General features: G+C 45.6%; 1 protein-coding gene across 4 annotated transcripts in view; it reads left to right on the top strand.

Annotated features, from left to right (window-relative positions):
- The window catches only part of VWC2 (von Willebrand factor C domain containing 2), a 118,555-nt gene that overhangs the window by 45,823 nt on the left and 44,757 nt on the right, over nt 1–27,975 (top strand). The window contains exon 4 of one of the 4 annotated variants that reach the window (XM_033402256.2): nt 586–670. The exons of the other annotated variants lie outside the window; for them this stretch is intronic. Coding sequence (XP_033258147.1) covers nt 586–656 — 71 coding nt within the window. The 3' untranslated portion in view covers nt 657–670. The remainder of the gene's footprint in view (nt 1–585; nt 671–27,975) is intronic. 4 annotated transcript variants of the gene reach the window in all.

Raw genomic sequence — 27,975 nt, 5'->3', positions numbered from 1 at the left:
CACTTGTTCTGTCCCTGCTGGTGCTCAGGCCCAGCCTGTCTGTTCCCTGCTTCAGGTTTCTCTCCCCACTCCCCACTTCTCTGCCCATCACACCTGTGTCTTCGGACGCCTCCAGCCAGGAAGGCTTCAGCCTACTTCTGCACAAGCCGCACGCGTGTTGGGAGATGCGTGCAGCGTATTCACAGACATTGCGCAGGGCTCTGTCCTTTGGGATGCACTCCCCTCTCACACACCTCCTTCTGGCCGGCCTGTCGGACTCTCCGCCGCAGATGCTCGCTTACTGGTCGGCCAGGAGACAAGGAGACTTTGTGCTCAGCTTTTGCATCTCACCTTTGTGAGGCTCTTTCACTGCAAGGACTTCCCCCCTCAATTTCCAGCTCTCCCTGACTCTGTCCTGGAGGCAGTAACACTGATTTTTCTGTGACTGGAGTAGCAAGTGGGTGTTGGGATCACCATCGGCAAAAAGACACAAACTCATGATTCTTACCCTTTGTTCTCAGTGTCTGTTCAGAGCAAAGTCTCTCAGGCTTTTGTCTGCTCTTGGTGACTTTCCAGTGCCTTCTAATTGTTATTCTTTTCTTCTAGTTTTCATCATTTTCATCTGTAGAGGATTTTTCAACTGTACCACCACCATGACCAAAATCTTCTGCTTTTAGTTTTCAGGATGAAGGTATGAGAATTCTTTAACAAGCTCTACTCTGTATTCTCACAAAATCTGAGAGTCAAAAATGAAAATAAATTGCTAAACATCTTAGAACATTTAAAAAATTGATCATATACTAGGCCCCAAATGAATTATTGATGGACTTAAAAAGGTAAAATTTATAGTCAGTGATTTTCAGTTGAGGACTAAACCAGGTGTGCTTCTAAGGGTAGGATATGCGGATCAACAAGCCGCAGTCTGTGTCTGGGAGTACACGCACGTATGGCCTAGGAAATTCCAATGAAACAGAGAAAAATCCTCCTTTCAGTTATTTTTAGCTTGAAGAAGAAATCATACTGAAATTATACACTGTTTAGAGATGAGTGGAAATAAATATTACATGTCAAAACCCGTGATATTTTTTATTATTAAAGTTTTTATACACTGTGAGACTGGTGGGAAATTTTCAGTAGTTACACTTAAAAGGTCTTTAGTAGATTTCTTAGGCATCTGGATCGACAGACTGAAGTATTTAATTGAAAGTTTGAAAAACATTATCACAAAAGCTGGCTTAGGTTCTTTAACGGAGTCTGGCAGTTCTATAAATATACATGTGTGGTTTTCTTCAGCAAGTACTATGTACTATTGGCCTTACAGTAAGTCTGTTATTACGTGAATTCAGTATATTTTCTTAGGTAAAATCTTCGTCTTCAGCCACTCAGAAAAAACTAGTTTATCCACAATTATTTTGTGTTTGTCTTGTATTTACTTACACATCAGTGGCATCTTGTCCTTATTACCTTCACAGGTTTTCATATGTTTATTAAATTTTCAGATATTCTTATTATTTTTTGCTTAGCCTGGTGTTTTCACACTCTGATAACACAATCAGATATCTCGGCTTGCAATTGTATTTTTGAGGAGGGCTTGCATTTTTCTTTGTTTAGATTTTATGGCGCTTTTAATATTCTTGGGTTTTGGTAGTCAACGCCGAAGCTTTTATACTTATGCAAATAGAATGAAGCTTTGTCCATTCTAGAACCTTAAAATATGTATTTTGATTTTGTTTTTTTTATATACTCAGCTAAGTTGTTTTAACCAGCTTTAATTTGTTTTGTTCACCTTAAATGCAGGAGTATCTTCTTTTTTGTGGAGTAGTCTAGCCCATTTGAGTGTTTTATTAATACTGAACCCATTTTCCCATATGTTCAGCATTGTTGCTGGCCTTTGTAGTCTCTTTTTGTTTCTGTATTTATTACTCATTGGAACAGTACCCTCTTTTCTTTGTATGAGACAAGAGGCAATTGTATGTGACTAAATGTATTTGCTAAGATTTATGGTGTTCAAAGAAGTTGCATTCGTTATTTTCTGCCATTGTTACCATCACATCCTATTTTTAAGACTAACCACATTTAGGAGGTCCGCTTTGTACAAGGAACTATCCGTGGTCTCTGCACGTAACGGCCCAGGTACCCCACCATCCTCCCAGGAGACTTCTGTGGTGGGGACAGGCCCTCTGGGCAGCTCCCCACATCTTAGTCCTTCAGTTTTCCATCAAGAAATGCAACACTTTCCCCAGAATTTTCTGCGAATATGTGTCCAGAATGAACTTTGTTTGCTTCTATGTTCTTTTAGTGAGGCATAATTTAGGTACAATGCAATGCACAGATCTTAATCATCCAGTCTAAGTTTTGATAATTATGTCCATCCACCTAACCATCAGCCTGGAAAATTCCTTCATGTCTATTACCTTTTATTTCCCCCCATCCACACACCAGAGAAATATATTTTCTGGTTTCTATCTCTATAGATGATTTCTGTGTGTTTCTAGACTTCACATAAGTGAAGAGAAATTTTGTGTCTAGTTTCTTCCACTCAACATAATATTTTTAGATTCATTCATGGTGCTGTGCTTATTTGTATTTCGACTCCCTTTTCTTGCAGAGTAGTATCTGTTGTACAAATATCCTACAATCTGATGGACATCTGGGTTCCTCCCATTTGGGCTGTACTGAGCACAGTGCCATGGATATTTCCATGCCAGTCTTGTCATGGACATGCACCTCCAACATGACTCTTAGGTAAATAACAAGAGGGTCATGGGTTAGGTTTGTGTTTAAAGTTATAAGAAGAGATTGTGCCATTTTTCACTTCTCTCAACAATTTAAGAGAGCCTCGGGGGCTAACCCCTACACCAGTACTTGATCTTGTGACTTTCTAAATGTAGCCCATCTGGTGGGCAGGTGGTGGTCCCTCCTAGTGTGTCCTGACCCTGCTGTCACCCAGGTGGGTTGAGTTCCCAACCGGCTTCGGAATTTTTCAGAGTGGGATACGGACTTTCCCGCTAGCAGGGCTTGGGATTTGAACACAGTTTGACTTGATATTTTTTTGTTGAGTCCTTTTTTTTTTTTTTTTTTTTTTGTGGTACGCGGGCCTCTCACTGTTGTGGCCTCTGCCGTTGCGGAGCACAGGCTCCGGACGCTCAGGCTCAGCAGCCATGGCTCACAGGCCCAGCTGCTCCACAGCATGTGGGATCCTCCCGGACTGGGGCACGAACCCGTGTCCCCTGCATCGGCAGGCGGACTCTCAACCACTGCGCCACCAGGGAAGCCCTTTTTGTTGAGTCTTAAACTTCAGTGGCCAGCTTTCTGAAATGTTGAGTCGCTCTGGGGGTTGCTCCCAGCTGTGGTCCTGGCTCCCTGGCTTTGGGAGTTTCTCTGCTCTGCTGGCCTCCAAGGCCGGTGTTCTCCTGGGGTCTAAGCATCAGCCGGTCCACTCACAGTCATTCAAGTTGGTGACCATGTTCACTGCCTTCTCCTCGCCAGTCGTTCTGCTGCCATAAGGCACCTCTTGTCTAGAAGCAGGCTCACCCCTTTCTGGATTTGGTCCACTTGGGTCCTTCTGGGTCCTCAGCTCTCTAAGGATTAGCATGTTAGACAAACGACAACCACAGCAAACTAGGTTTCATAGTTTCCCCAGCTGCTTCTCCCTAGGGTGGAGACGGTCACGTCTTGAGACTTTGTATACCCGAACTGAAAGCAGAGCGCCCTAGTGGCTCCTGTGAATCTCACCCACTGTCCATTGGGTTAGTGTTATTCTCTCTAGTTAAGCTGCTCTCAGGTCTCTGTTGCTGCTTGTAATGATTTTTTTACAATCTTGGGAGTGTGTTTACAGATTATTCTCGTGTCCTCCAGCGACTGAGACATTTTTCTCCTTCCTTCAAAGGAACAGTCAGCATCATGGGATGCATATTTTCGGGGGGCCCCCCTTTCTTCTGAAGCTTTCCCCTTTTTCAAGGTCTCGAGGAAGAAACCTGAGGCTTTCTCCTCCTTTTCGTCCTGGCACGTTGTAGGATCTTCATTTTTTTCTTTAAAGTTTAAAAAATATCCTCGCAAGTAGGAGTCCTGGAACAGAAGAGAAGCAGTTTCCTTCCGAGTCTCTCCTCCACGGGGTGCCGGGGGCTCTGTGCTGTGAGGATGCTCTGATTTCTCTGGTGTCTTGATTTCATCCCAGGTGGGGTTTCCTGGATGCGATTTCAAAAGTGTGAGTTCACCTCGTTATTACTGTGATTCATGTCTGTTGATAGTTTTCCTGAGCTGGTGTTTATCTGACATCACGCTTTCATTATTTCTCCCTCTTCAGTATTTTTCACCTCATAGAAAGTTTATTAATCCCCGAGTCCCCTGGAATTCACTGCTTTAGCAGGCCCGGTGCAATAGCATATGCTTGTCTGCTTTTTCCAGGGACTCACCATTCTTTTGCTTCGAGAAGCTGCTCTGGCTCCTGAGTGGAGGGTCCCTGTCCCCTGCTGCCCTCTCTTCTTCTGTTGTCCCATCAGACCTGTTTGTCGTGGGTGGTTTTGATTTTTTAATTTCTTGTCGGTCTTTGGGGTCATTCTCATTTATTTTGATGTGGATGTTCTTTTTGTGAAATCACATCCTGTGCTTTAGATTGTTGATAGCTTAATTTTTAATTTTTTTTTTTCAGTGGCAGCCATGAAGACGATCATTCCATGCTGTAGACAGCAGGATTTAGGGCCAATACGACAAACGTTGTATGTCTTTAGTGTAATTATTTAACCTGGAGAAAAGAAGATGTTGAGGTTTCATGGGAGAAATGTAATAACTGAGTACTTATTTCCTGGGAAAGGGACCAGATTTATTTTGCTTAGCTTCTGAGGGCCTGCGTGTGCAGAATAAACAGGTGGCAGATTTTGTCTCAGTGTAAAGAGAAGCTTCTCATAATGGGGGCTGCTCCCCACTGAGGGGGATGCCGCAGAGGCTGTGACCTCGCGCACTGGAGGGGGGCGGGTGATAACTGGGTGGCTATGCCTTTGTGACAGTGAGGAAGTCCTGAGTAGGGCAAGGACAAATACCATCCTATTCTTCAACAAGGCAACAGACTATCAAAAAATTCCCAACTTAGTAAGGAGAGACGTTTACTCTGAAGGATTATTGCAAGGGGGGAAAGGAACCATTGCCACAGGCAAGAACACTGTGCCCATAACACCTGCATGTGTCTCCAGCCTGGCCAAGTAGGTTTGCTGTGATAGAGAGGAGAGATCAAGGTGGAGAGAGCTGAGTGTGTGTGTGTGTCGGGGTGGGGGGGGGAGGTGAAAGGGGGATGATGGATAGAAGGTCAGAGAACATTCTACCTGAGGCCAGCCTCTCCTAGGGGTGGCAGGGTGGGCTATCTGCTGCTCAGGCTGAAAGGTAAAAAATTATCAATCGTTGATATTCAGCTCTTCCATCAGGAATTGAGAGATGGTTCGGGAGTAAGAAAATATTTTCAAGAGATTTCATGGAAAGGCTTCTTTTTGGATTTTATTATCCTTCATTTGTATGAATGTGTGTGTTTTAATAATTTGACCAAAGATCACATAACCATGATTTTTAATTGATCATGGTGTCCTCACAATAAAATATAAATGGTTAGTTCAGCGTATGCACCTAGATTCTCTGTGGCTCTATTCTTAGAATTTTTAGTTAATACAAAAATTATCATTTTATATATTATTTATTTCTGGGTCATTTTCTCACCATCTGAAAATCAAATTAGAAGATGTAATATGATGTCAGGGGCTGGGAGAGAGGTTAACATGCATTTTGTTCTGCTTGATCCCTGGGGATAAAACGGTTCAGCTAATCGTTTATGAGGCATGAATGGGAGGGTCTGGGTCTGGCCTTTTCCTGGGTAAACAAGCAGGCATCTGTGAGGTTCATCTCACAGATGAAACTCATGGGGAAGTCACATGGGGAAGAGCTGCTTTGCAATCTGCTGTTTACTAGAACACAGGAGGGTGGGAAGATTTCTTGACCTTCAGATGAAACTCAACCTTGTCAAGTTCCATTGCTTCTCGACAACGAGATGTTCCCAGGGGTCATTTCACTTCTCTCCAGTGATTTGCAACTGCCTGCCAGGCACTCCACCAGGCCCCAGGGTTAAAATTGCAGACGCCGAGGAGATCATGCTCTACAAGTGTCCCAGGAAGGACTTCTCCCGAATTGCAACTACAGACCATGTATGTCTTGAGTTGGAGATGTGCAAAAAAATCCAGGAGGCCAGGCTGAGCAGAGAGGGCTGGAGATCAAAGAAGATAAGACCAGGAGTGTCTGCTGACGGGTTGGACTGGGGCATTCAAGGCAGAGAGGGGTCAACGGAGGTGAACTGCAGGTAGTTCATCCTGATCAGTGAGATGAATGGGATTGATATTTGCTGATTCTAAGAGGGCTGTGGGCACAACAAGGTGGTGGGTGGGGTTGGTTTGGAGTTCAGTTTTGGATGAGTTAAGTTGGATAAGCCTATTAGAAATCCAAGTGGTTTTATCAAGGAGGGAGTTAGATTCTGGAACTCAGAGGGGGGCTTTAGGCCAGAGAGGTGGCTGTGCACATGGCCTTTGGATCATCACATCCAGGGGTCTAAAAGGCTGGCCTGTATGGGGGGCTGGTTTATTGGTGGAGTGAGACCAGCAGTAGTCCTATGTTGATGGGTAGGATTTGGGAGTGAGGTTGGCTTGCATTTTCCCAAACAATCTTCTCTCCTCCTTGAGCAGGGCTGTTCTGAGCTGCTGAATAACATTTTATGGGTTACGTAGGCCTTGGGGCAAACTTCAGGGTTGACTTGATGTAGTTCATTTGTCTGTTCTTCTGTCCTCTATTCATTATCCCCAGAGGCGAATTCATTTCCATGAGGGACTCTGTGGGAATCAAATAGTTCAATTATATGGAGGATGAATCTGGGCACAGAGCTTTCTTCACACCTTAAGAAGCCCAGGCAGGAAACAAGAATCAAAGCTTATCAGAGTCGGATTCCAATTACGTAAATACATACGCCTGTAACAAGTTAATGAGTAAGTTGATGATTCAGCAGATTTGTTAGTCCTACTAAGTGTCTATAAAATATCCTGAAGAATCAATAGAAAATACAAAGGTTTCTGACAACATGGCAGATGGAACTGAGGTTCATGAAACCCCTCCTACTGGAAATACAAAATGCTGGGCAAATATATATTTATTTATTTTTGTTGTTGTTGTTTTTGAAAAATATAACTCTGTTTAAAAGAAGAAAAAGTAAGTAAAATCATCAGGTGCTAGAAATGAAGAGAGATGTAAAAAACCAGAGGAATATCAGACAGTCAATGCCACAGTGACCCTGGGAGTTTGAGACTGGCTGGCCGCCCTAGGGATTGACTTCTGATCCCAACAGGAAATTTGGCTGTAGCCACTGTGAGTCAGGAGGCCGAGAACATACCCTTTGATTAAAGTTTTCTAACTAGACTGTGTGTGATGTTGGGTGAGGGCAGAGATATTTAAACAGATGACACATGTAAGGAAGGAAAAATAATTTTTCCTCTATCTTCCGTAGTTCTTGCCTGAGACCCCCTATAACAACAGACAGATTAGCAAGAGAAACACAAACAGAAGTTTATTAACTAAAAAGACCCATGATGTTGGGAGGGGCCGGTTATGAGGTGAAAGGAAAAGCACAGTAAATAGGGGTAAGGCTGACATGCAGATTTAAGTTGGGAGCCTTCTCCTTGGAGGAGAGTTTCTTAGTCATCCTTCTTTTCCTGGTACGGAGAAGGAGACACCCTCCCAAATAGAGATTTCCCTTATAAATGTAAATTTCCTTCACAAAGGGGCAACTTCTGTTTTCTGAGATTCTCCGGTGTTGGCAGCCACTCAAAATAATCAGCCCCCAATAATCCTATTCCCAAGAGGCCTATTCTGCTCCCCTTCACACACGTCGGCCAGGGGTGCAAATGTTCCTGTGTGCAAGGGGCGCGGAGTGGATAAAACAGGGTTGGAGACTGTCCTGGAGCAGGATACTAGGCACTGATTAAAAGCAGCAAGACTAATCCTTTTCAGACCACAGCAGTGGGGGAGAGACCAGTGTAGATGAACTCAGCTCCCGCTGACAGGAGAGCAGAAAGGGGATGGGGGTTCTGGAGAAATGGAATTTGACAGAAAAGGGGTGGGGGAGAGTTACTGCCTGTGGCTCGGCTCTGGAGCCGGACAGGGCCATTTAGCAGCTTTGCACTTTCCTGAGCAAAAGACTCAGCAAAGGCTAAGGGCCTGGGGTGGCCTTAGGGACAGCGGTGCAGGTGGCAGCCAGGCTACCGAGGGTCAGGTCTCAGCACTGCGGCGGGTGGTCCCGTGTGCTGCCTGGGGGGTTCTCAGATCACAGACGAACACTTAGATGTGTGGAATTCTGGCAGAAGGAAGCTCAGACCCCGCGATGGCATTTTCACAAGTCAGAATAAAGGAATCCCAGAAACTATAAAACTGCACTGAGGTTGGGATCGCGATTTAAAATAATAATAAACTTACAAGATTGAGCATAAAACAGAGAAAAGACAAGCAATATTTAGAAGGAGAAAAGATCTGAGACCTGGTTACAACTATAATTGAAGTTATAAAAATTTAGAAAAAGAATACAGTAAATAATTTATGCAAAAATATGGAAAACTTATGTAAAATAAGCATTTTTTGAGAAATATATATTTCCAAAATTGACCCAAGGGGTGGGGCGGGGGGAAAGCCCTAAATAGCAATGTAAACATTAAAGAAATAGAATTGGTGATTTAGTTTTTAAAAATCTGTTCACAAAAAACAGGTCCCATTTGTTTTACAGGTAGGTTTCATCGAACTTTGCACAAAGAGGTGGACCTTGCATTTCTTTGAATAAAGGATAGGAAATTCTCCCAATTCTTTATGAGGCCAAAAACCCTTAAAAAAAGACAGTATCTGTAACTCAATCTCACTTAAAAACATAAATAAAACAAATACTACATAAAATACTATCCTACCAAATCCATCAATATGAAACAATAACCACATTATGATCAGGTAGCTTTTATTCCCTGGTCTAGAAATGGTCAAAATAAGAAAATCAATGAGGTATCGATCACATTAACGCATTAGATGAGAAAATGTGATTGTTTCTAAAGATTCAATAGAAAAAATGACAAAATTCTGCCCCCACTCATGACTAAAAAATAAAAATCATGTTAAATAAGAACAAAAGCAAAGTTTAAAGACCTGAATGTAGTATGAAAAAAAACACCTGTAATTAATGCTGAAACATAAGTATTCTCTTCAAGAAAAAGAAGAGAATAACCATTCTCACCATTTTTTTTTTTTCCGGTACGCGGGCCTCTCACTGCCGTGGCCTCTCCCGTTGCAGAGCACAGGCTGCGGACGCGCAGGCTCAGCGGCCATGGCTCACGGGCCTAGCCGCTCCGCGGCATGTGGGATCTTCCCGGACCGGGGCACGAACCCGTGTCCCCTGCATCGGCAGGCGGACTCTCAACCACTGCACCACCAGGGAAGCCCCATTCTCACCATTAAAAAAAAAATTCAACACCTTACTGAGGATTCTAATAAATATAATGAGACAAGTAGTAATCATAAAGGGAGTAAGAATTTCAAGGGTAAGGAAGAAGGTTTTATTCGCAGAACACAGAATGTAGAAACTCCAAAGAATCTATCGATAAGCCATTACAGATAATAAAGGAGTTCACTAAATTGTTGATACAAAAAATCATTATATTCCTATACACCTGGAACAACTAATCAGAAAATGTAATAAAATAGGCTATTGATTGGTTGATTATCACTGAAAGACATTAGTTAATGGTATTGGCTATCTGTCTTAGAAAGTTATTAATACTTTTTTTTATTAACATATTTCTTCCAGTGTGTTATAATGACCATTTTTTGAATCAGAAGAAATTATTAACCTGAAATAAATAGACTTGGGTTTATTTGGGATCAGTAGAGAATTGCAAGTCAGGGTCTGCAACCCTGGTGAGCCAAGTGCAAGTTCTCCCATGGGGAGAAGGATGCTTTTACAGAAGAAAAGGAAGGTGGGTGGGCTTAGTAAACAGAGTCCCAGCCTCTCATTGGCTGAGTCCCTGCCTGGAAAGAGGAGGGGTCTGTCTTCTTCCTGTCGGGCTGGGCTGTGGTCTCTGGGTATAAGAGCTCCTCCTGCTGGCCTCCCAGCTCTATTTAATTGGGGTTTCTGTTTATTAATTTTTTACAAAAAAAAGCCTCTAAAATAACATCATGACTAAGTTCCTTATACAAGACAATTGAAGGTAAATTAAATTGCTTTGGGAGAAAATGCAGCTCTTTGGTTATCCATTCCCAGACATTCAAGGATAACTTGAATATGATCATGAACAGAAGCCAGAGGAAGGGACTTGGTAGGCATTTTGTTTTCATTCTGGGTTTAACCAAAGTCTGGGATGCTGTTCCCAGATTAATCCAATATGGCATTAAGCCATCAGATTTAATTTAGATAGAATATTTTAGCCAGGTAACTCAAGGAGTATATTTATATCTGAAAAACAAACTGGTAAAAATTTTTGAATTAAAATAAATTAAGAGATACATGTGTAGGTTGTTGGCATTCATGAAAATTTTTACACTTAAAGTAATGTCTTGTCTATGGCTTTATTTCCAACTATATTTAAAATCTATACTTAGGCATGCCCAGAATTTATGAAATTTTTTCTTGGGGTCAGGCAAAATGTTTCAGAATCTCGATATGCCAAGAAAATAAAAATTATATTTATAGATGTATATATATTCTGAAAAAGAAACCAAACCACTGTTTAGTTACAGATATACGTATACTGTATACCCTTCTCAGAGAGAAGCCAGGTCAGAAGTTCACACTACCTTTGTTCTGCCTGTGAACAAAATTTCAAAAGACGTAAGAATGAGTGGGCAATCAATTGCTAAAGAATATAGTCACTAATGACTTGAAACTTTAGTCTTTGAAGTCTCAGTTGTTTGGTGTGTGACATTAAAAATTGGCTTTACAGATGAAAATATGTGGCAGCTACTGAAGTGAGTTGAGAACCTTAACAAAAATGATCAAGTTCTTTGCAAATATTTTTTAAATGTATTCCATAGAGATGTGAGGACTTTAAATTAAGAATTGCAACTCTGATATTCAGTGAGGGAATATTTAAATAACCAGAACTCTGTGAAACTCAATGGACCATGCAAGTATTTCTCATACTGCCTTGTGTAATCAAACTTAATTAAATATACACATTCTTAGAGTAATTGCTGAAAATTGTCTCTATCAAAAAGATAGCTACAAAGAAACCGGTGTTAAATGCAAGGACACCAGTAACGACAACTAACCTCAGATATGAGCTTGCCGTGTGGGAGCATGGGTGTCCCCAGGACACAGGAAGGACCTTTAGGGTCCCCTCTTACTGGCTAAAAATGCAGAGTGATCCTTCACTTGAGGTGTTGCCTTGGAATCCTGAAGGCTGGGTGCGGGAGTGGAGAGAGTTCTGGGTGTGGATCCAGGCCACCCTCAGAATAGGGTACCTGGCCTGGCCCAACCTTGGGGGAATCATTGGCTTTGTGTCTGTTCTTTGGTCAAAGTTGGGAAGCTTACGTGAAGAAGGAGTTTTATCTGCTACACTGCACTTCATTTGAAAATGTTCTTGGCAAGGCTTATGCAAGATACAGAATATGAAGAGGTTTAAAAATTATAAACGGATGCAATTTTTTTTTCCCACATTACTTGGTCTTATTTCCCTTGTGCAGTCCCTGAAAAGGCTCTCGGAGTGCACTTGTGTCATGTTGACTGGAGCTGTGAAACACTATAATATCAGCTCTTAAGATGGATACTGGCACGTCTCCTTTCATTTAACCTTGACATTGTAAGCTGTTACCTATACACAAATGTATGGGGAATGTTTGATATTATTCATTGTCACCGAATGGTTATCAGCAGCCCTAATAATTACACAGGAATAGCAATACAAGAAAAAAAAAATCCTGGGGTGATTATCATTATTCAGATGATTCTGTCAAGGTGAGAAAAGGGACAATAAAGACATGCTCAGGAATGAATTTTGCCCTTTGTTTTCCATCTTGATCATCTAAAATGATGCAATTTGAAAAGGAAGAAAAAACATAACTCTAATAGCAAAGTCAGCACCCCAAATGCTTTCTGAAGGTGATATACACTTACTGGAGATAGAATACACATTTTGCTTTGCATTTCTAGTAGCCAAGGGGGAGAAATCTACCCCCTTCCATGATCCGTGGTGTTAATAATACAAATAAAACATTGCTGGAAGAGGAGCATATTTATTTCTTCTTTTGAGTCCCGAGAGCAATTTTCCTATGAGTTTTTATGATATATCATAATAAAAAACATCTTTGAAATCCTTACAGGAAATGCAACCAAAAGGTTTGAATATCTGCTTATCACCTTCCACGTCCATGATGGGATAGTGCCAGGCGCAGCTCAGTGAAAGCAGTTCCCAGAGAAGCGGGCTCCCCAGGGTGGATAAGCAAGTCTCAGATGGCTGGGTTAGTCCAGGCATTACTTTACAGCATCTGTGGGATGAGCTGGATGTCCTAAAGGTGCTCTTCCATGCAGGACTCCTGAAGGATCTTGTGTCAAAGACTTATAATCAGATTTACCTATAGTCTCTTCTTTAAATAATGTATTTTTGGCAGGTGAGTCCTTGGTTTCACTTCCTAGGAACTGGTTGGACTTTTCAGGGGGTCTGGCCCTTAGCAGAAGTGGGGGAGCCAGGGCAGGATTTGAGCAGATTCCTGTCTCTCCAGGTCTTGTCCGTCGGGAAGCAGATGTTCACAGCTGGCATCCTTCCAGGGGCTGAGAGAGGAGGGACCCTCACCATTGGAGTGGGGAGCATGGGTTCCAGGCCCTCCTCCTGGAAATTGCCCCTCTTGGAGCAGGGGGCAGCAGGGTGTGTGTGAGCAGAGTCCTGAGGGAGAGATTAGCCAACATAATCAACATCCTCGTAACGTTAGGATGGTCATGATATTAACTATCATGCATCTTTCAAGACCCAAAAGTTTCCAGGATTTTCTGTGAGCTTTTAACCTATATTATAGCCTTTAAACCTTTTAGTGACTCTATGAAATAAATATAATGTACATTTCACAAATCAAAAAACAAGGCTTAGAGGTAGTATATGAGGTGCCCAGTGTCGCACACTAGTACGGGTTGCTATGGACTGAATACTTCCCTTTGAAATGCTTATGTTGAAGCCCTAACCCTTGGTATAACTGCGTTTGGAGATAAGGCTTAAATAGGTCGTACGGGGGCCCTAATCCAATAGGGGTCCTTATCAGAAAACGAAGAGACACCAGCACCCTCTTTGCACCATGTATGGACACGGGGAGGAGGTGGCATCTGCAGCCTAGGGCTCCCTCAGTAATGGAATCACCAGCACCTTGACTTCCTATCTCTCAGAACTCTGAGGAATAAATTTCTTTTGTTTAAACCACCCAGTCTGTGATGTATTGTTACGGCAGCTTGAGCTGAGTGAGACAAGATGCAAAGGCCGAATGTGGATTCGGTCTGTGTGTCCCCTGAGGTCTTTCATTCCTGCCAGGATCCCTCTGGGTGATGCTGCTAACTTACCATTGGCAACATCCTGTCACCTGCAGGGCTCTGTCCCCCATGCTCTCATGCCATTGGCACTGAGGGGCATACAGGCTTTTCTTCTTCCTAAACGTCTGGAGTCCCCACCCAACTTCTTGTTTGCACTGAGTTGTGTTTCACATTCTTGTGACTGGGGTGGAGAGAAGCCTGGGACTTACCCCGGAGGAGACCTGGGAAGGATGGCTGCTTTCAGTAAGCGCAGGGCTGGGATGTGGAAACTCGGCCTGGTTTCCGTTCCTGAGGCCAAAGTCCCTGTGCGGTGCCTGGGCCTGGAAGGTCCAGGACTCCGTATGTTGGGCACTGGGAGTCCAACAGTGCAGCTTGGAGCCCCTGTAGTAGCCGGAAACATCCTGAGATTGAAACCGCACAGTCCAGGGTGGGACCTGAACCCACCATCTTTTAACTGAGATCACACACCTGGTCTCAGGACTTAATGAAGCTCAGGTTCTTGATGTCTCATTGCAAAAAGAATTTAGTGAGAGACAAAGTGATAGGTAAGAAGTAGATTTATTTAGAGAGAAACACACTTCACAGACAGAGTGTGGGCCATCTCAGAAGGTGAGAGGCCCCAAAATATGGAGTGATTAGTTTTTATGGGCTAGGTAGTTTCATAGCCCCATGAGTGGGAGGATTATTCCAACTATCTTGGAGAAGGGGCAGAGATTTCCAGGAATTGGGCCACTGCCCCCTTTTTAACCTTTTCTGGTTGGCCCTGGAACTGTCATGGCACCTGTGGGTGTGTCATTTAGATGCTGATGTATTATAGTGAGCATATAATGAGGCTTAAAGTCTAGTGGAAGTCGAATCTTCTGCCACCTTGGACCTAGTTGGTTCTAACCAGTTTATGTTGTGTCCTCAATGGCTATGTCATTCTCTTAAAGGTTGTGCCCTGCCCCCTTCCCTCCTGTTTCAGGCACATGTGAACACAACTGAGAATGCAGTGTGGCCTTGTTGTGAAAACTAGCATTTGCTGAAATAGCCTAAGATGTTTACACATCATTTTTTTTTTTTTATTGGCCGTGCCTCATGGCTTGCGGGACCTTAGTCCCGCAACCAGGGATCAAACCCTGGCCCCCAGCAGTGAAAGCACTGAGTAGTAATCACTGGACCTCCAGGGAATTCCCTACATCAATTTTCTTTTTTTGAGTAAGAGGATCAGCCAAAAGTAATAAGCAGAACTGTGAGCTCAAAGTACTGTAGGAGAGCAAGAATAAAAGATTCCAGAGTGGGGAGAAGAAATTAAACACGTTGGTGAATTTCAGGAAGGGTTCTCTGTGTAAATGTGGATGTAAAGTCCTCCCTTGAACACAGCGGCAGGGTGTGTTTTCCTTGGAAGCTCACACCCAAGCTCTAGTGTGGCAGCGTGATTGCAGATCTTAGAACGGGTCACAAACTTCCAGAAATGGTTTGGATGTGGAGCTCTTTCCCTCAGACCTTCTAGTAGGAGAGATGGGTTGTGGGGTGCAGCTGGGGTTGTGGTGGAGACCGTTTGAGAAAGGCCTGCTTTTCTTCGAATCCTTCATCCTATATGATGTCCTTGCCCACAAGTCTGAAGATGTGTCCGTTTATGGAGACATATTTCGTATAGCCTGTTTTTGTGAGAAATCAGTGTTCGCTTCTCGAAGGTTCTGAGTGTGGAGAGCCTGTCTGTGAGGGCTCTTTTCTCACATTCCTCAGTGATGACCAAACAAATTAAACATTCTGCTTGTTAACAAAAAAAAATTAATCAGTCAACCTAAGACATGGAAAACTGTGTTCAAGCCAAATTTTAGGATTATAACCTGGGAACAACATCTCAGAAACTCCGAGAACTGTTCTGCCCATTAGAAGGCAAGGCACAATTATATAAGTTTTCTTAAGACAGAGGGCTATTCGTTAAATGACGTATTATTGTCAGTTTACACAATCCAGGTCTAAAGGTCATGTGACCCCTTATCAGGAAGGAATGTTATCTTATCAAGAAGGAGTTGTCTCACTGATGCTGGGAGAATGTTGATCTTTATGGTTGAGCAGGTATTTCTGCCGATGGGGGAGATTTGGTCCACACATAATGCAGATACACAGTGCACGGTGGGGGGAGAGAGGAGGTCAAAGGACAGAAAAAAATTTTATGTTTAAATTTTTCTTGTCTTGCCATAAAACATGACTTTTATTTCACATGCTTCATAGAAAATGTGCAACTCTCATGAGGAGAACCTTTAAACTCTTTTAAGTGATGTCCTTAGCATTATATTCATACTCAGTAAATATATGCTAAATTTTAGTGTAACAGGCATGAGCAAAAAAAAATGTGGCAACATCATAGTTTATATGAGAATAGATCATTCAGAAAATAGAAAGAAATCTAAAAATATATGACCCATCCACTTTAACTCACTTAGAATAAAAAATAAAATAAATTTGCTATAACTGTATTTTTAAGTGCATGCCTGCTAGGCGTGACCATTTAAACTATAAACACAATAGGGAAAACCCTAAAAACTCTAAAAACTTAGAGATCATGTGAGAACAAAATAGGGATTAGGATATTAATGCTGGGGAGGGCCACCCAGTGATCCTGTCCCCCAGTGACAGCGAATCTCCTTTGTAGGATCCTTCCTGAAATAGATCACCCTGTAATCACGTGGTACTGATGCGTAAAACTCGGCCTCTGTGCACTCATGCTGAATCAAACCTCAAAGACAGTTTTGGGTGAATTAGAAAAGAATACCTTTATTGCTTTGCCAGGCAAAAGGGGACACTGTGGTCTAATGCCTCACAAACTGTGTGTCCCAGCCTGAGGGGATTTGGTGAGGAGTTTTATAGCAATGGTTCAAGGGCAGGGCTGCTGACAAGGATCAGAGTGTGTGCAGGGCCTGCATTCCTTTCGTCTGGACTCAGGAGATATCCTGTTGAGATTCTGGGGGGGGGGTGTTATCAAACTGTGATCTTCTCTGGAATGAAGAATGCTAACATCTTCCATTTATGGGGGTTTTAGTTCTGCAGAAGAGCTTAAAGATATTGGTATGTGTGTCCCTTGAGGCGGAACCAGGACCCTGCCCCCAGGCTGCACTATTGTTTCCTGACTGCTCCTCCCTTGTCTCTGCATCCCCTCCCTTCCCTGATTAGCAACTGTTTGAACCTGCCCGTTGGAACTCAGGGAAGGTCATGGAGGCTATGGTCTATTCCCTACAAATGAGAAACAGAGGACACAGAAAGGGTTGCATGCCCAGGAGCCCCACACGGTCCTGCTTGGTTTCAATAGTGGGTGTTAGAAGGTTCTTGTCAGGAAGAGTCTGTACACTTGTATCTAATTGTCATTAATGTTATGGGGGATAAATATGGGGCATGATGTAATAAATTGTGCAAATCCACTGTCAGTGATTCCCATAGAGATGTTGAAATAAAGGAAAATGTTGGAGTGTGAATTTGTCCATGTAGCCTTAAGACTGTTTCCCTAGAGCTTGGCTAACATGAAGGCCAGTGTGACCTCACAGAAAAGAGTCATGTTTCCCCTTCTTCCACAACTTACTAATAGATATCCCATAAGGCTATCCATTGCCTCTTCCTTTAAATTTTCTTACTATAACCATAAGAAGTGGCGAATATGGGAATTCCAATAACATGCCTAGTCATGTAAATCCAGATTCAGATTATGGCCTAAACCTCTCTCTCTTATGGATGAGCTGCGTTTCTTAGGGCCTCATAACTCCGGGCACAGGAAGCCATCAGGCTGCAGATCAGAAACATCAGACCCCAGGCTCCACTGAGTGAAGGAGAGACACAGGTCTTGCAATTATTGAGCACACATTTGTGAAGGTTCCATTCCGGAGCCAGTTCTTATTCAGGAGATAAAGGGGCCTGTGATGAAGGAGCTTAGTCGGCAGTGGCCCAGCACAAACCCCTAACCCAGAAGAGTTTTCCTATTTTACTAAAAAAAAACCCACCAACCACCAAAAACCCAAAAATCTAAGGATCAGCCTTCAATGAATTATTTCAACAAGTGCAGGAAAGGTTTTTATCCATGATGCTTGCACTTCAGCTGCTTTGGTTGCCATCATTTGTTCCACAACCCCCAGAGAAGCAGCAGGGGGTCCTGAGCCTGAGTGGTGGGTGAGGCTTGTGCAATGCTCAGAGGAGGAAAGGTCTTGGAAACGTGGCAGCTGTGTCCCCGGGACGGTCTCCTGGTGAGCTCCGGGGCTCGCCTAGATCCTCAGGACGGGTATCGCTAAGGAGCAACATGATGTTAGCAAACAAAGGAGTGCTTATTTTAGAAGCCGCCTCAAGTATTTTGGGGAAGAGCAATGGCAGGTAAACTCCCTGGGGTGCATCCGTCTTTCAGGACTGTGTCAAGGATGCCTGGAGATCCAAATACACCCTGGGCTCATTTCAGGGACTCATGAGTGAAATATCTTCATTGATCCATGCCCGAGAGAAATTGTGTACATGTGTACACACACACACACACGCACACACTATCTCCCTCTCCTTCCTGCCTGGATGCTGCCCTGTACCTCTCCTAGTGACAAGGTTCTGCATCTGTGGCCCCAAAAATTCTTCCATAGCAAAGGAGGAAATGGACCCTGTCATTTTGATGTCACTTTTGTACTGGGAGGTGCTCTTGGGTTTCGTTTTGTTTAAATGTCAAGACCTTTTATCAGGAATTGTAATTTGGCTCTAAAGTATCTTGGAAGGTTGGTGTCTTGAGGTTTGGAATTTCTGTTTTTGAAGACTGACTTGTGTTTCATGGGAATTCCTCTTGGCCCCAAAGATCCTGTGTTGCGTTAGCATCTGACCAGTTTCACACAGATGCAGCGGTCACCTCTCTCAGATGTATGCACTCACCATTCTACACCTCATTCCTTTGTAGGTAGACCATTAAATGTCAGGGGTCTGTTATCTTACTAGTGTATTGATGGTTATAATCACAAGTCTTATTATGGAAGTTATTGATGGTATATGGAGATGTAAAAGTCTACATAGAAACTATAGACTCTAAAAGCTGGGTAGAGGGCTAGAATTCACGCTCTGCATCACCAACTTTTGTAAAGGAGGAAACCAAGGCACAGACATGGGAGAGGATGGACTTGCCAGGTGAGGTGGCCTCTGGACTCCAGGTTCTTTGACCCCAAACTGACAAGGCCAGACTTCTCTCCCCTCTTCCACTCTCTCTCTCCATTCAGGGACTTGTATTTGCTGCTATTTCATGGGCTATTAACAAGTATAGATTTATATTCCTTAATGGACGTACAACTGATTGAGTAACGTGGAAGAGAGGTGGCCCAGGGAACAATTTACAGGAAGGTTTTAGAAGCACATCTGGAGTCAGCTGACTCCACCGGAGCAAAGCCCACCATGCCCATGGGCTTCTTACCTGGAGCGGTGAGAACGGCGCCCTAGTAATTTAGCAAGACTTCCCAGATGTAACACTGCAGGGTTCTGAATTGCTTGAAAGGTGGAGAGGTTAGAATGACCGCCCTCAGAGGGCCCTTACTTCATCATCCACAGTGATGTAGAGACGCCTTGCACTCCCAGCCTGAGTGCCAGGACGCCCTGCACCCTCCACTCTGAGCCCCAGGAGGCATCTCTTCCTCTGGCCCAAACCCAGAAATCTTCATGGACTTTTCCCTCCGTCCAGTTAGTCCCACGCCTCGCCTTTTCTGTCTGCTCCATGTCTCTGCTCTCCCCTTTCTTCTCCACCTGTCAGGCCCTTATTACTTTGTCCTCCATCTCCTTTTGCCATTCACCAGCCACAGGACTGCTGAGCCATCACCTAAGATGAGACATGACCACATCCCTGCCCAGTGCATGCCGGGAAATCTCGGATGGATGGTCTCACGTGGGGGCTTCTCGCTAACGCCCTTCTGTGCTCTGGCCTCCACCTTGTTCTTCCCCAGGGGGCATTCTGACGCCTGCAGAGCAGCTGGGTTCTCCCTCACCTCTGTCTTTGCACCTGCCCTTCCCTGGGCTTGGAGTGCCTCTCCCTGCCTTCCTCATGTGGCCGTGGCCCTGCAGAATGCAGATGAAGCACTGTCTCCTAGAAAGCCTGGGAGTCTGGGACAGGCGACTCGATCCTTGGCCCCTAATCACGCTGTGTTACTATTACTGACTTACTTCCTGCACTGAGCTGTGAGCTCCAGACAGACTTTTGTCTTGTATCCAGGGTGCCCAGAGGTGCTGACACAGAAGTCCCCCCCACTGCATCTCTGTCGAATTAACTCATAATTTCACAACATAGGAAGGTGCACATTTCCCCGTCTTGTGTATGGATGCATATGTAAATTTCCCAAGCAGCATTTGACAGGCGGAAAAGTAGGTTTCTTAATCACGCTGACACCTTGGCAGTTTTGCCTGGATGAGGTAAAAATATTATGAAACAAATATCTGATTGTTTTTCTCCGAAGGAATAATTAGCATTTTGACAGATTGCATATGTGAATAATTCAGCGTGAGGCTGTGAATTTCCTACACGCAGAATTTAACTCTCTAGCTTGCAGGGAGCAGAAGGTCTGTGTTACAAATCTTGGATGTCTTTGAAAATGTTGGCTTATTATTTGCCAAGTGTTTCAAAAGAACAACAAGCCGTAGAGATGGCCTTTCTATAAGAATAGATGAATTTTAGAAGGGTCACTGCCAGGGGATAAGAATCTTCTGTGGGACACAATATTAAGAAACTAAAAGTTAGAGCATTTTCTAACCTAATGACTGAGGAGGCTCTAAGTTCCATTTCTGATTAGTTATCAGCTACGTGAGCTCTGACAGGTTGTGTATTATCTGTCAGCCCCGGTTCTTCCTACTGAACTTGGCATCATGATGTTACCTGTGTTGTTGTGAGGCTCGCACGGTGAGTGCACGTCTGAGCACAGACCTGGGCGGTGGTCCGTGAACGCCGGCCCTGTGCTCTCCCTGTGACCTGCGTGAAGAGCACACGCTTCACAATGCCGGTTTCATGATTATTAGTCATGATGAGGCCAACAGATCAGCAGACGACTGCCGTTCACAAGAGAGCTGGAAACATCATTCCCAGGAAGGGGGCACTCACGCCATGGGCGGAGGCACCAGGGTCAGTCAGGGGGCCGAGGAATGAGGAGCTGTGGGCAACAGGCTTGATTCCGGCTCCCCGGGGAGGAACAGGCGTGGGACTGGCACTTTGAATCATTTCAGGGCTGGGGGCACAGGGCTGCCCCTAGTTGTCTGGAACCTGGCGCCGGGGGGATTAGGGCAGGGGGACAGTGGCCCCACAGAGGAGATGGGGGTAGCGGGGTGATCTCTGGATTGGTTAGTTTATATATGGAGAGCACTCTCAGGGGAGTTGTTTACTATGTTTAGGAATTAGCCAAGCCTGGGAGGGGCTGTCCCTCCGGGGTCAAACCTCAGAACACAGGAGATAAAGACAGGCGGGTGGAGCCGGTCCCTCCTATGGGCCTCTTCCGGGACCTGGGTACCAGCCTGGACCAGCCCCTGGGGAGAAATCCCACAGGCGTCCGTTTGGTGTGCTGGATGCCCTGCCTCACACGTGGGGGCTGGAGGGGCTGGAAAGTGGGACCGGGCCTGCAGTTGTGCATCTTACGTACTCATCAGACCTGCGGCGCGAGCGTCCTGGGGATGCGGCTGGCACCAACTAGCCTCCCATCCACGACCGGGACCCGCCCTTAAGAGTCACCGGAGGCCGCGCCCCCCTCGGGCCCTCCCCACTCCCCGCAGGCCCCCTTCTCCCGGCACCGCCCCTGCATCCCTGGTCCAGGGATCCCGCACCTGGGTGTGCTCTGTAGGACCCGGACGGGTCCCGGGACGGGTTGGCCATCGCAGGTCGCCCCCTCTGCGGACCTCCGGTACCCAGTGGCTGTGGGTCACGTGCTGCTGATGGACTTGAAGGGCTTGGCTCTGCCCAGCACGTCAGGGAGATGATTTCATTCCATGTTAAACCAAACATTTGTTTTTATTTTAAACTTGGGGGCGGAAGGGCTCAAGTCCATCCCCGGGGAGAACGGTATTTAGTGGTTGTTCCTGTTTCTGTGGCTTTTTGCTTTTCATCTAATTTTGGAGATGATGCGGGTGTTTGAGGGCGAAGAGCCTGGTCACCTGAAGTCACTGCGGGTTTGGGCCTTGTTCCTCTAGACCTACGTCTAGAGTGCGGGGGTGTCTCTGTCTTAATTAACTTCCTGCAGAGCCTGGGCCGGCACAGGCCTTGGGGACCTGGGCTTGTATCCCACTTGCCCTGAAGGACCCTCCTTTGTCCGGCAAACCCCCAAATGGAACGCGTGTTTGGGGGCGACCTGGACGGCGGCGCCATCTGGTGGCGGAATCCTTGAACTACAAGCGCAGACAACAGCCTGCTGAGGGTGACCCGCCGGTGACTCCCGAGACAGTGATGAAGAAGGTGGGCGCTGGGGCGTCATTCGGCTTCCATAAAATCCCGTATTACTACACATCTCTTCTGATCCAACACCCTTCCCACTTCCAACCCACATTGAAAACAACAGCAGTAACAAAGGACAGAAGCAAAAGCCACAGGAACGCAGCGTGGCCCAAACGGCGCTGCAGCCCCCACGGGGTCACAAGGCGGAGGGGCAGGCGTGGCGTCTCTGAGTGGGGACAGTCACCGGGAAGGCCGTGCTTGTGCCCTGGATCCCTGCAGAATCAGGGAGCAAGCCCAGGGAGGCGGGACCCCTCTGCCGGGGGGCGAGGCGGTGGAGCACACCTCCCGCCAGGAGGTGACGGCTGGGTGGGCGGCTGGTCGCCAGCACCCGCGTGGGGACGCCCACCTCGTCCTCCCCAGGGCCCGTGGGGATGCGCTTGAACCGACCTTGTTTGGCCTGGGTAGATGCCCGGGGCTGGTCTGCGCTCTGCCTGTTGGGAGAACATTGCGGCACCAGAACTCAGTTATCCCTCCGGTGTCCGCGGTTGCAAGGATGCAGTGGGTAAACCAGGTGCTAACATTTCCTGATCACGGTAGCACCTGAACCCTATAATGAGGCTAAATGAGAGAATTTATATGCAGGGTTTTGGGGGATGTTTTTCTGGGGGACGGGGGTTGCCACGTGTGCAGCATGCAGGATCTTACTTCCCTGACCAGGGATCGCACCCGCACCCCCTGCAGTGGAAGTGCGGAGTCTTAACCACTGAACTGCCGGGGACGTCCCTCTACAGGACTTTCATGTACATTTATTTTTTTCTACTTATCACTTATATTTCTAACATGCGACAAGCATTGTGCTAAATGCTCTAAGTAGGTCACATTTGTCACAGCACTGAGTGAGAGAGCTGTTGTCGTCCACACTTGAGTGCAGGTGAGAAAGCTGAAGCTCAGAAAGGTTAGGTTATTTGTCCAGCGAGTGGCACTAGTGACTGCCTGGCCCAGGGTCGAGGGAGGAAGTATTAGTTATTTTCCTAAGAGATGCGAGGCCAGGTACCGTGTCGTGTCTGTTTGGGAGAGAGGAGGAATTCTCAGCTTCTGCATTTTAAAATAGAAATGTCTGTATACCTCAGTAAAGCTGTGAGATTGTGTTGTGAAGAGCTTGCTCGCATCAAGTTCTTACTAGAGCAATGAGCATCCCTCATGGTCCCTAAAAGACACCGCTTTCTCTTTTGCATGTTATTGTCTTTGAAATTGGGACGTTTCACAGTCGGTGGTTGAAGAAGACCTTGGGTCACAGTTTCCTGACAGTCCAGTTTCTTTCTTAGTGATATTTCAGGATCCTTCTCATCACCCCTGACAGCTTAGATTAATTAGATGCTGCATCGCCAGTGGTTGGGTACATTGACTTGACAGGGACCCGGCCAGTGTTTCTGAACAAGAGTTCACCTTTCCCAGGATGGGTTCCGAGGGAGGATGCCGGCTTGACTGGTCCAGGAGTGAAAAATGATGGGAGTCCAGGGGGGGAGGTGAGGATGGAAGGCCAGTCAGGAGGGGAGAGAAGGGGGCCTGTGGGCTTTGGGGAGATCCTGTTCCTTTACATCAGGACAGGATTCACGCTCGGAGCTGGAGGAGAAAAGGGCAGTTCTCCCAAACCATTTCTGGGGGCCTTGTGGTAGCAGATGGTGAGCAGTGAGTCAGCCAAAACTAGTCCCCTGGGGCCAGCTCAGTCCTTGGCCTCCGGGCAGGCCGGCTCCCGGCTGGTGCCCAGGGATCTGGTGAAAGTGCCAGACCTGCGGCAAGAGGAGGCTGATGGTTTTCTCAAGTCAGTGGAGGAACTAAGCCCTGAGGTTTAACCTGGCCTCTGATGTGTGCAGATGTATAAGGCTGCCTTTTGGGGCTGGTGCCCCTTCTGTGCCCACAAACGCCCCTTCTCAGAACCTTCTAGATCTTCCTCCCGAGGCCGCTGGGGTGGGGGGGGAGCACCCCTGTCATCTCAGGTCGGTCCCCGCCTGGCACGGCTGCTGTCCATGGTCTTGATTTCTTTGGTGAGAGACAAACTGATTATGAACAGACATCTCCCACCAGCCCGCCCCGGCCCAGCAGTAACGCTATCTGGCCCGCATACTGTGACTTGCAGTTTTTTTGAGTTGCAGTTTTTGTTGTTGTTGTTGTTCTTGTTCTTTTTAGGAACAAAAGGAGAGTTTATTCATTCATTCATGCAGTTCATTCAACAAATATTTATTGCAAGCCTCCCACTCTAGACACAGGGGATAGATGGATATAGGATGCAGATGAGTTCGCTGCTCTCCTGGATCTTATATTCAGAGAAGGGTATTTACCAGTATGGGAAAGGCAGAAAGGAGATGGGAGATTAATAAACAAGTAACTAAGTAACAATGAAATTATTCAAGTCCTTTGCCCATTTTAAAAAATCAGGTTGTTTGTCTTTTATAGTTGAATTATAGGAGTACTATAGATTCTGGATATTAAGCCATTATCTGATAGACGATTTGCAAATATTTTCTCCCATTCTGTGAGCTGTCTTTTCGCTGTCTTGATAAAATGTCCTTTGATGCACAAAAGTTTTTAATTTTGACGAAATCCAGCTTCTCTGGTTCTTTCTTCCGTTGCTTATGTTTTTGTGTTATATCTAAGAGTCCACTGACAAATTTATGTATACTGTGTGAGGTAAGGGTCCAACTTCATTGTTTTGCATGTGGTTGTCTACTTGTTCCAATGCCATTTGTTGAAGAGACTATTCTTTGCTATTGAATGGATTTGACATCCTTGTCAAAAATCAGTTAGCCAGGGCTTCCCTGGTGGCGCAGTGGTTGAGAGTCCGCCTGCCGATGCAGGGGACACGGATCCGTGCCCCGGTCTGGGAAGATCCCACATGCCACGGAGCGACTAGGCCCGTGAGCCATGGCCACTGAGCCTGCGCGTCCGGAGCCTGTGCTCCACAACGGGAGAGGCCACAACAGTGAGAGGCCTGCGTACGGCCAAAAAAAAAAAAAAAAAAATCAATTAGCCATAGATGTCTGGGTTTGTTTTTGTTTTTTTGGCTGCATTGGGTTTTCATTGCTGCACACAGGCTTTCTCTAGTTGCGGCAAGTGGGTGCTACTCTTTGTTGCAGTGTGCAGGCTTCTCATTGTGGTGGCTTCTCTTGTTGTGGAGCATGGACTCTAGTTGCGCAGGCTTCAGTAGTTGTGGCACATGGGTTCAGCAGTTGTGGCTTGCGGGCTCTAGAGCACAGGCTCAGTAGTTGTGGTGCACTGGCTTTGTTGCTTCACGGCATGTGGGATCTTCTTGGACCAGGGCTCAAACCCATGTCCCCTGCATTGGCAGGCAGATACTTAACCACTGTGCCACCAGGGAAGTCCATGGGTTTATTTTTGGACTCTCAATTCTGTTCCATTGTTTTTTGTAGTCCACACTGTTTTGACTACTATAGCTTTGTATTAAGTTCTGAAATTGGGAAGTGTGTGTTTCTGACTTTTTTTTGTTTTTGAAGATTATTTAGGCAAGCTGGGGCCCCTTGCAATTCCATAGTAATTTAAGGTTTGTCTCTCTATTTCTTTTTTTTTTTTTTAAAGCTGTTGGAATTTTCATAGAGATTGTGTTGAATCTGTAGGTTGTAGGTTCTTTTGGAGAATGTTGCCATCTTAGCAATATTAAGTCTTCTAAGCCATGAACATGGGATTTTTCTCTATTGATTTGTATTCTCTTGAATTTCTTTCAGCAATGTTTTATAGTTTTCAGTGAACAAGTTTTTCATATCCTTGGTTAAATTTATTCCTAGATATTTTATCCTTTTAGATAAATGGAATTGCTAACTTACATTTTTTTCTTGTTCAGATTGTTTGCTGGTGTTTAGAAATACAACTGAATTTTGTGCTGATCTCGTAACTTGCAACTTTGCTGAGTTCAATTATTAGCTCTAGTAGCGTTCTTGTGGATTCTTCAGGATTTCCTATGTTATCTGAGAACAGAGATAGGAAAAAAAAAAAAAAAAAAAAAACCCAGTCTCTGCAGACTGGCTCAGTCTGTGCTGGGGCCCTACTTCAGTCCATAGCTGGGCTTCTGCTGAGCATAGGGGTCAGCCTGCAATGAAAGCTTAGGGTCCTTTCAGGAATTTTCTGAGCATGTATCTTGCCCTGGGCATGTGTGTGGTTTTCTAGAACCCCCTTGAGCATGCACACTTTTGATTACCTTAACATGCCACATAAACTCTTCCCAGGTTCCTACTCCCTTGATCTAAGTGGCCTGTTGCCTGTCATGTTTTGATCCAGCAAAGGGGTCATCTGTTGACCCCGGTGGCTGCAGGTTGATTGTCCTTTATGGTGTCTGCTGCTTTTCTGCCCTCGTGGGTTCTGAGCTAGCAGAAGCAGGGACCTTGTGTGTCTCCTTCAGGTAGGCCCAGGCAACTTCAAACAGACACACACAGTAACGTGCAAATACAGTCAGCTCTGCTGCCCCGGGAACCAGGGGCTGAGTTCCCACCCAGGGAAGCTGAGCTGCAGTCTTCCGCACTGCAGCTGAGGTGGGGAGGGCAAGTTAAAACGCCACAGGGCTTTTCTTCCATTTGTACATTGCCTCTTTCTGGCTTCAGTATTCATTGGTTGCTGTAAACCTTTGAAAGTTGTCCACAGTTCCAGCAAAATTGGTTTTGACGGTTCCTGCTTGTTTTCCAGTGTTTCTGTGGAGGAACGGAGTGTGGAGCTGCCCGGTCTGCCATCTTGCTGACACCACTCTCTATTTATTCTTAAAGGTCTTATTTTTTGTTTTAAACTATTATAAGTGGGACATGTTTTATGTGATGTTTTCTACCTGAATATCTTTTGTGTGTAGAAATGTAATTGATTTTGTAAGACTGTGAAGTTCAGGAAGAGGGGACCATGGGTGGTGATTCAAGAGCTGGACTCTGAAATCAGATTACCTTGGATTAGATCATGGATTCTCTCCCATCCATTTTGTAATCTTTGATAAGTTACTTAAAATTTTCAGCCCACAGTTTTCTCCGCTGAAAAATGGGAATAACTTGAGTACTGAGCAATTAGCTTTTGCTGCGTAACCGACCACCACCAAGTTCAGTGGCTCAGGTAAGACTTCTTTTCTGTAGCTCATGACTCTGTGGGTGGCGATGGCAGTGGGGCTTCTCTCCGCGTGTTCTTAAAGGTCTCTCCTTACCTCGTGGTCCACAGTAGAAATAGTCCCCTCTTCCTGAACTTCATATTCTTACAAAATCAGTGTACAACATCAATTATATTTCTACACACAAAGAAGTTTCAGTTAGAAAACATGACCGAAAGCATGTACCTTTAACAATTGTTTAAAACAAAAAACAGGACCTCTAAGAATGGTGGTCTCTCGGGAATTCCCTGGTGGTCCAGTGGTTAGGATTCTGCGCTTTCACTGCGGAGGGTCCGGGTTCAATCCCTGGTCTCAAAACTAAGATCCCAGTGGATCACGCAAGCCCCGTGGTGTGGCCAAAACAAAAGAATGTTGGCCCCTCCCCATCGGGGAGGCAGGTAGCCCAGGCTTCTTCACATGAGGGGCTCCGGGCTCTGCAAAGCAGCAGGAGAAGACAGCCTTCAACCTGCCTGTGCGTCACTTCCTACTGTCTCATTGTCCAAAGCAAGGCACAGGGTGAGCTGAGAACCAGATTGGTGGAGACCCTGAGACGTCGGCAGAGCAGGCAGTCCCGGCAGTGGTCCAGCCCCGTCCAGCCTCAGCACCAGTGACTCACCCTCCTCCAACACTCAAGCAACAAGCTCCTCCCAGCTCCTCGCAATTCTCATCCAGGACCACACTGGTCTCAGTGCCCAGGAATCCCCTACTGTGGGCAGCATCTCATTGTGTGCTGGGACACAATGTCCTTGTGACCGTCAGTGCCTTCTGTCCAGCAGAGACCCTACGAGGCACTGCCTGAAGTCCTTCTTAGGTCTTCATAAAAGACCTTACAGGGCTTCCCTGGTGGCGCAGTGGTTGAGAGTCCGCCTGTCAATGCAGGGAACACGGGTTCGTGCCCCGGTCCAGAAAGAT

This window comes from Orcinus orca, chromosome 9 (genome assembly GCF_937001465.1).
Source record: "Orcinus orca chromosome 9, mOrcOrc1.1, whole genome shotgun sequence".
In the NCBI taxonomy this organism is placed as follows: domain Eukaryota; kingdom Metazoa; phylum Chordata; class Mammalia; order Artiodactyla; family Delphinidae; genus Orcinus; species Orcinus orca.
The sequence above is the reverse complement of the archived record's forward strand: the minus strand, read 5'-3'. Positions and strand labels throughout refer to the sequence as shown.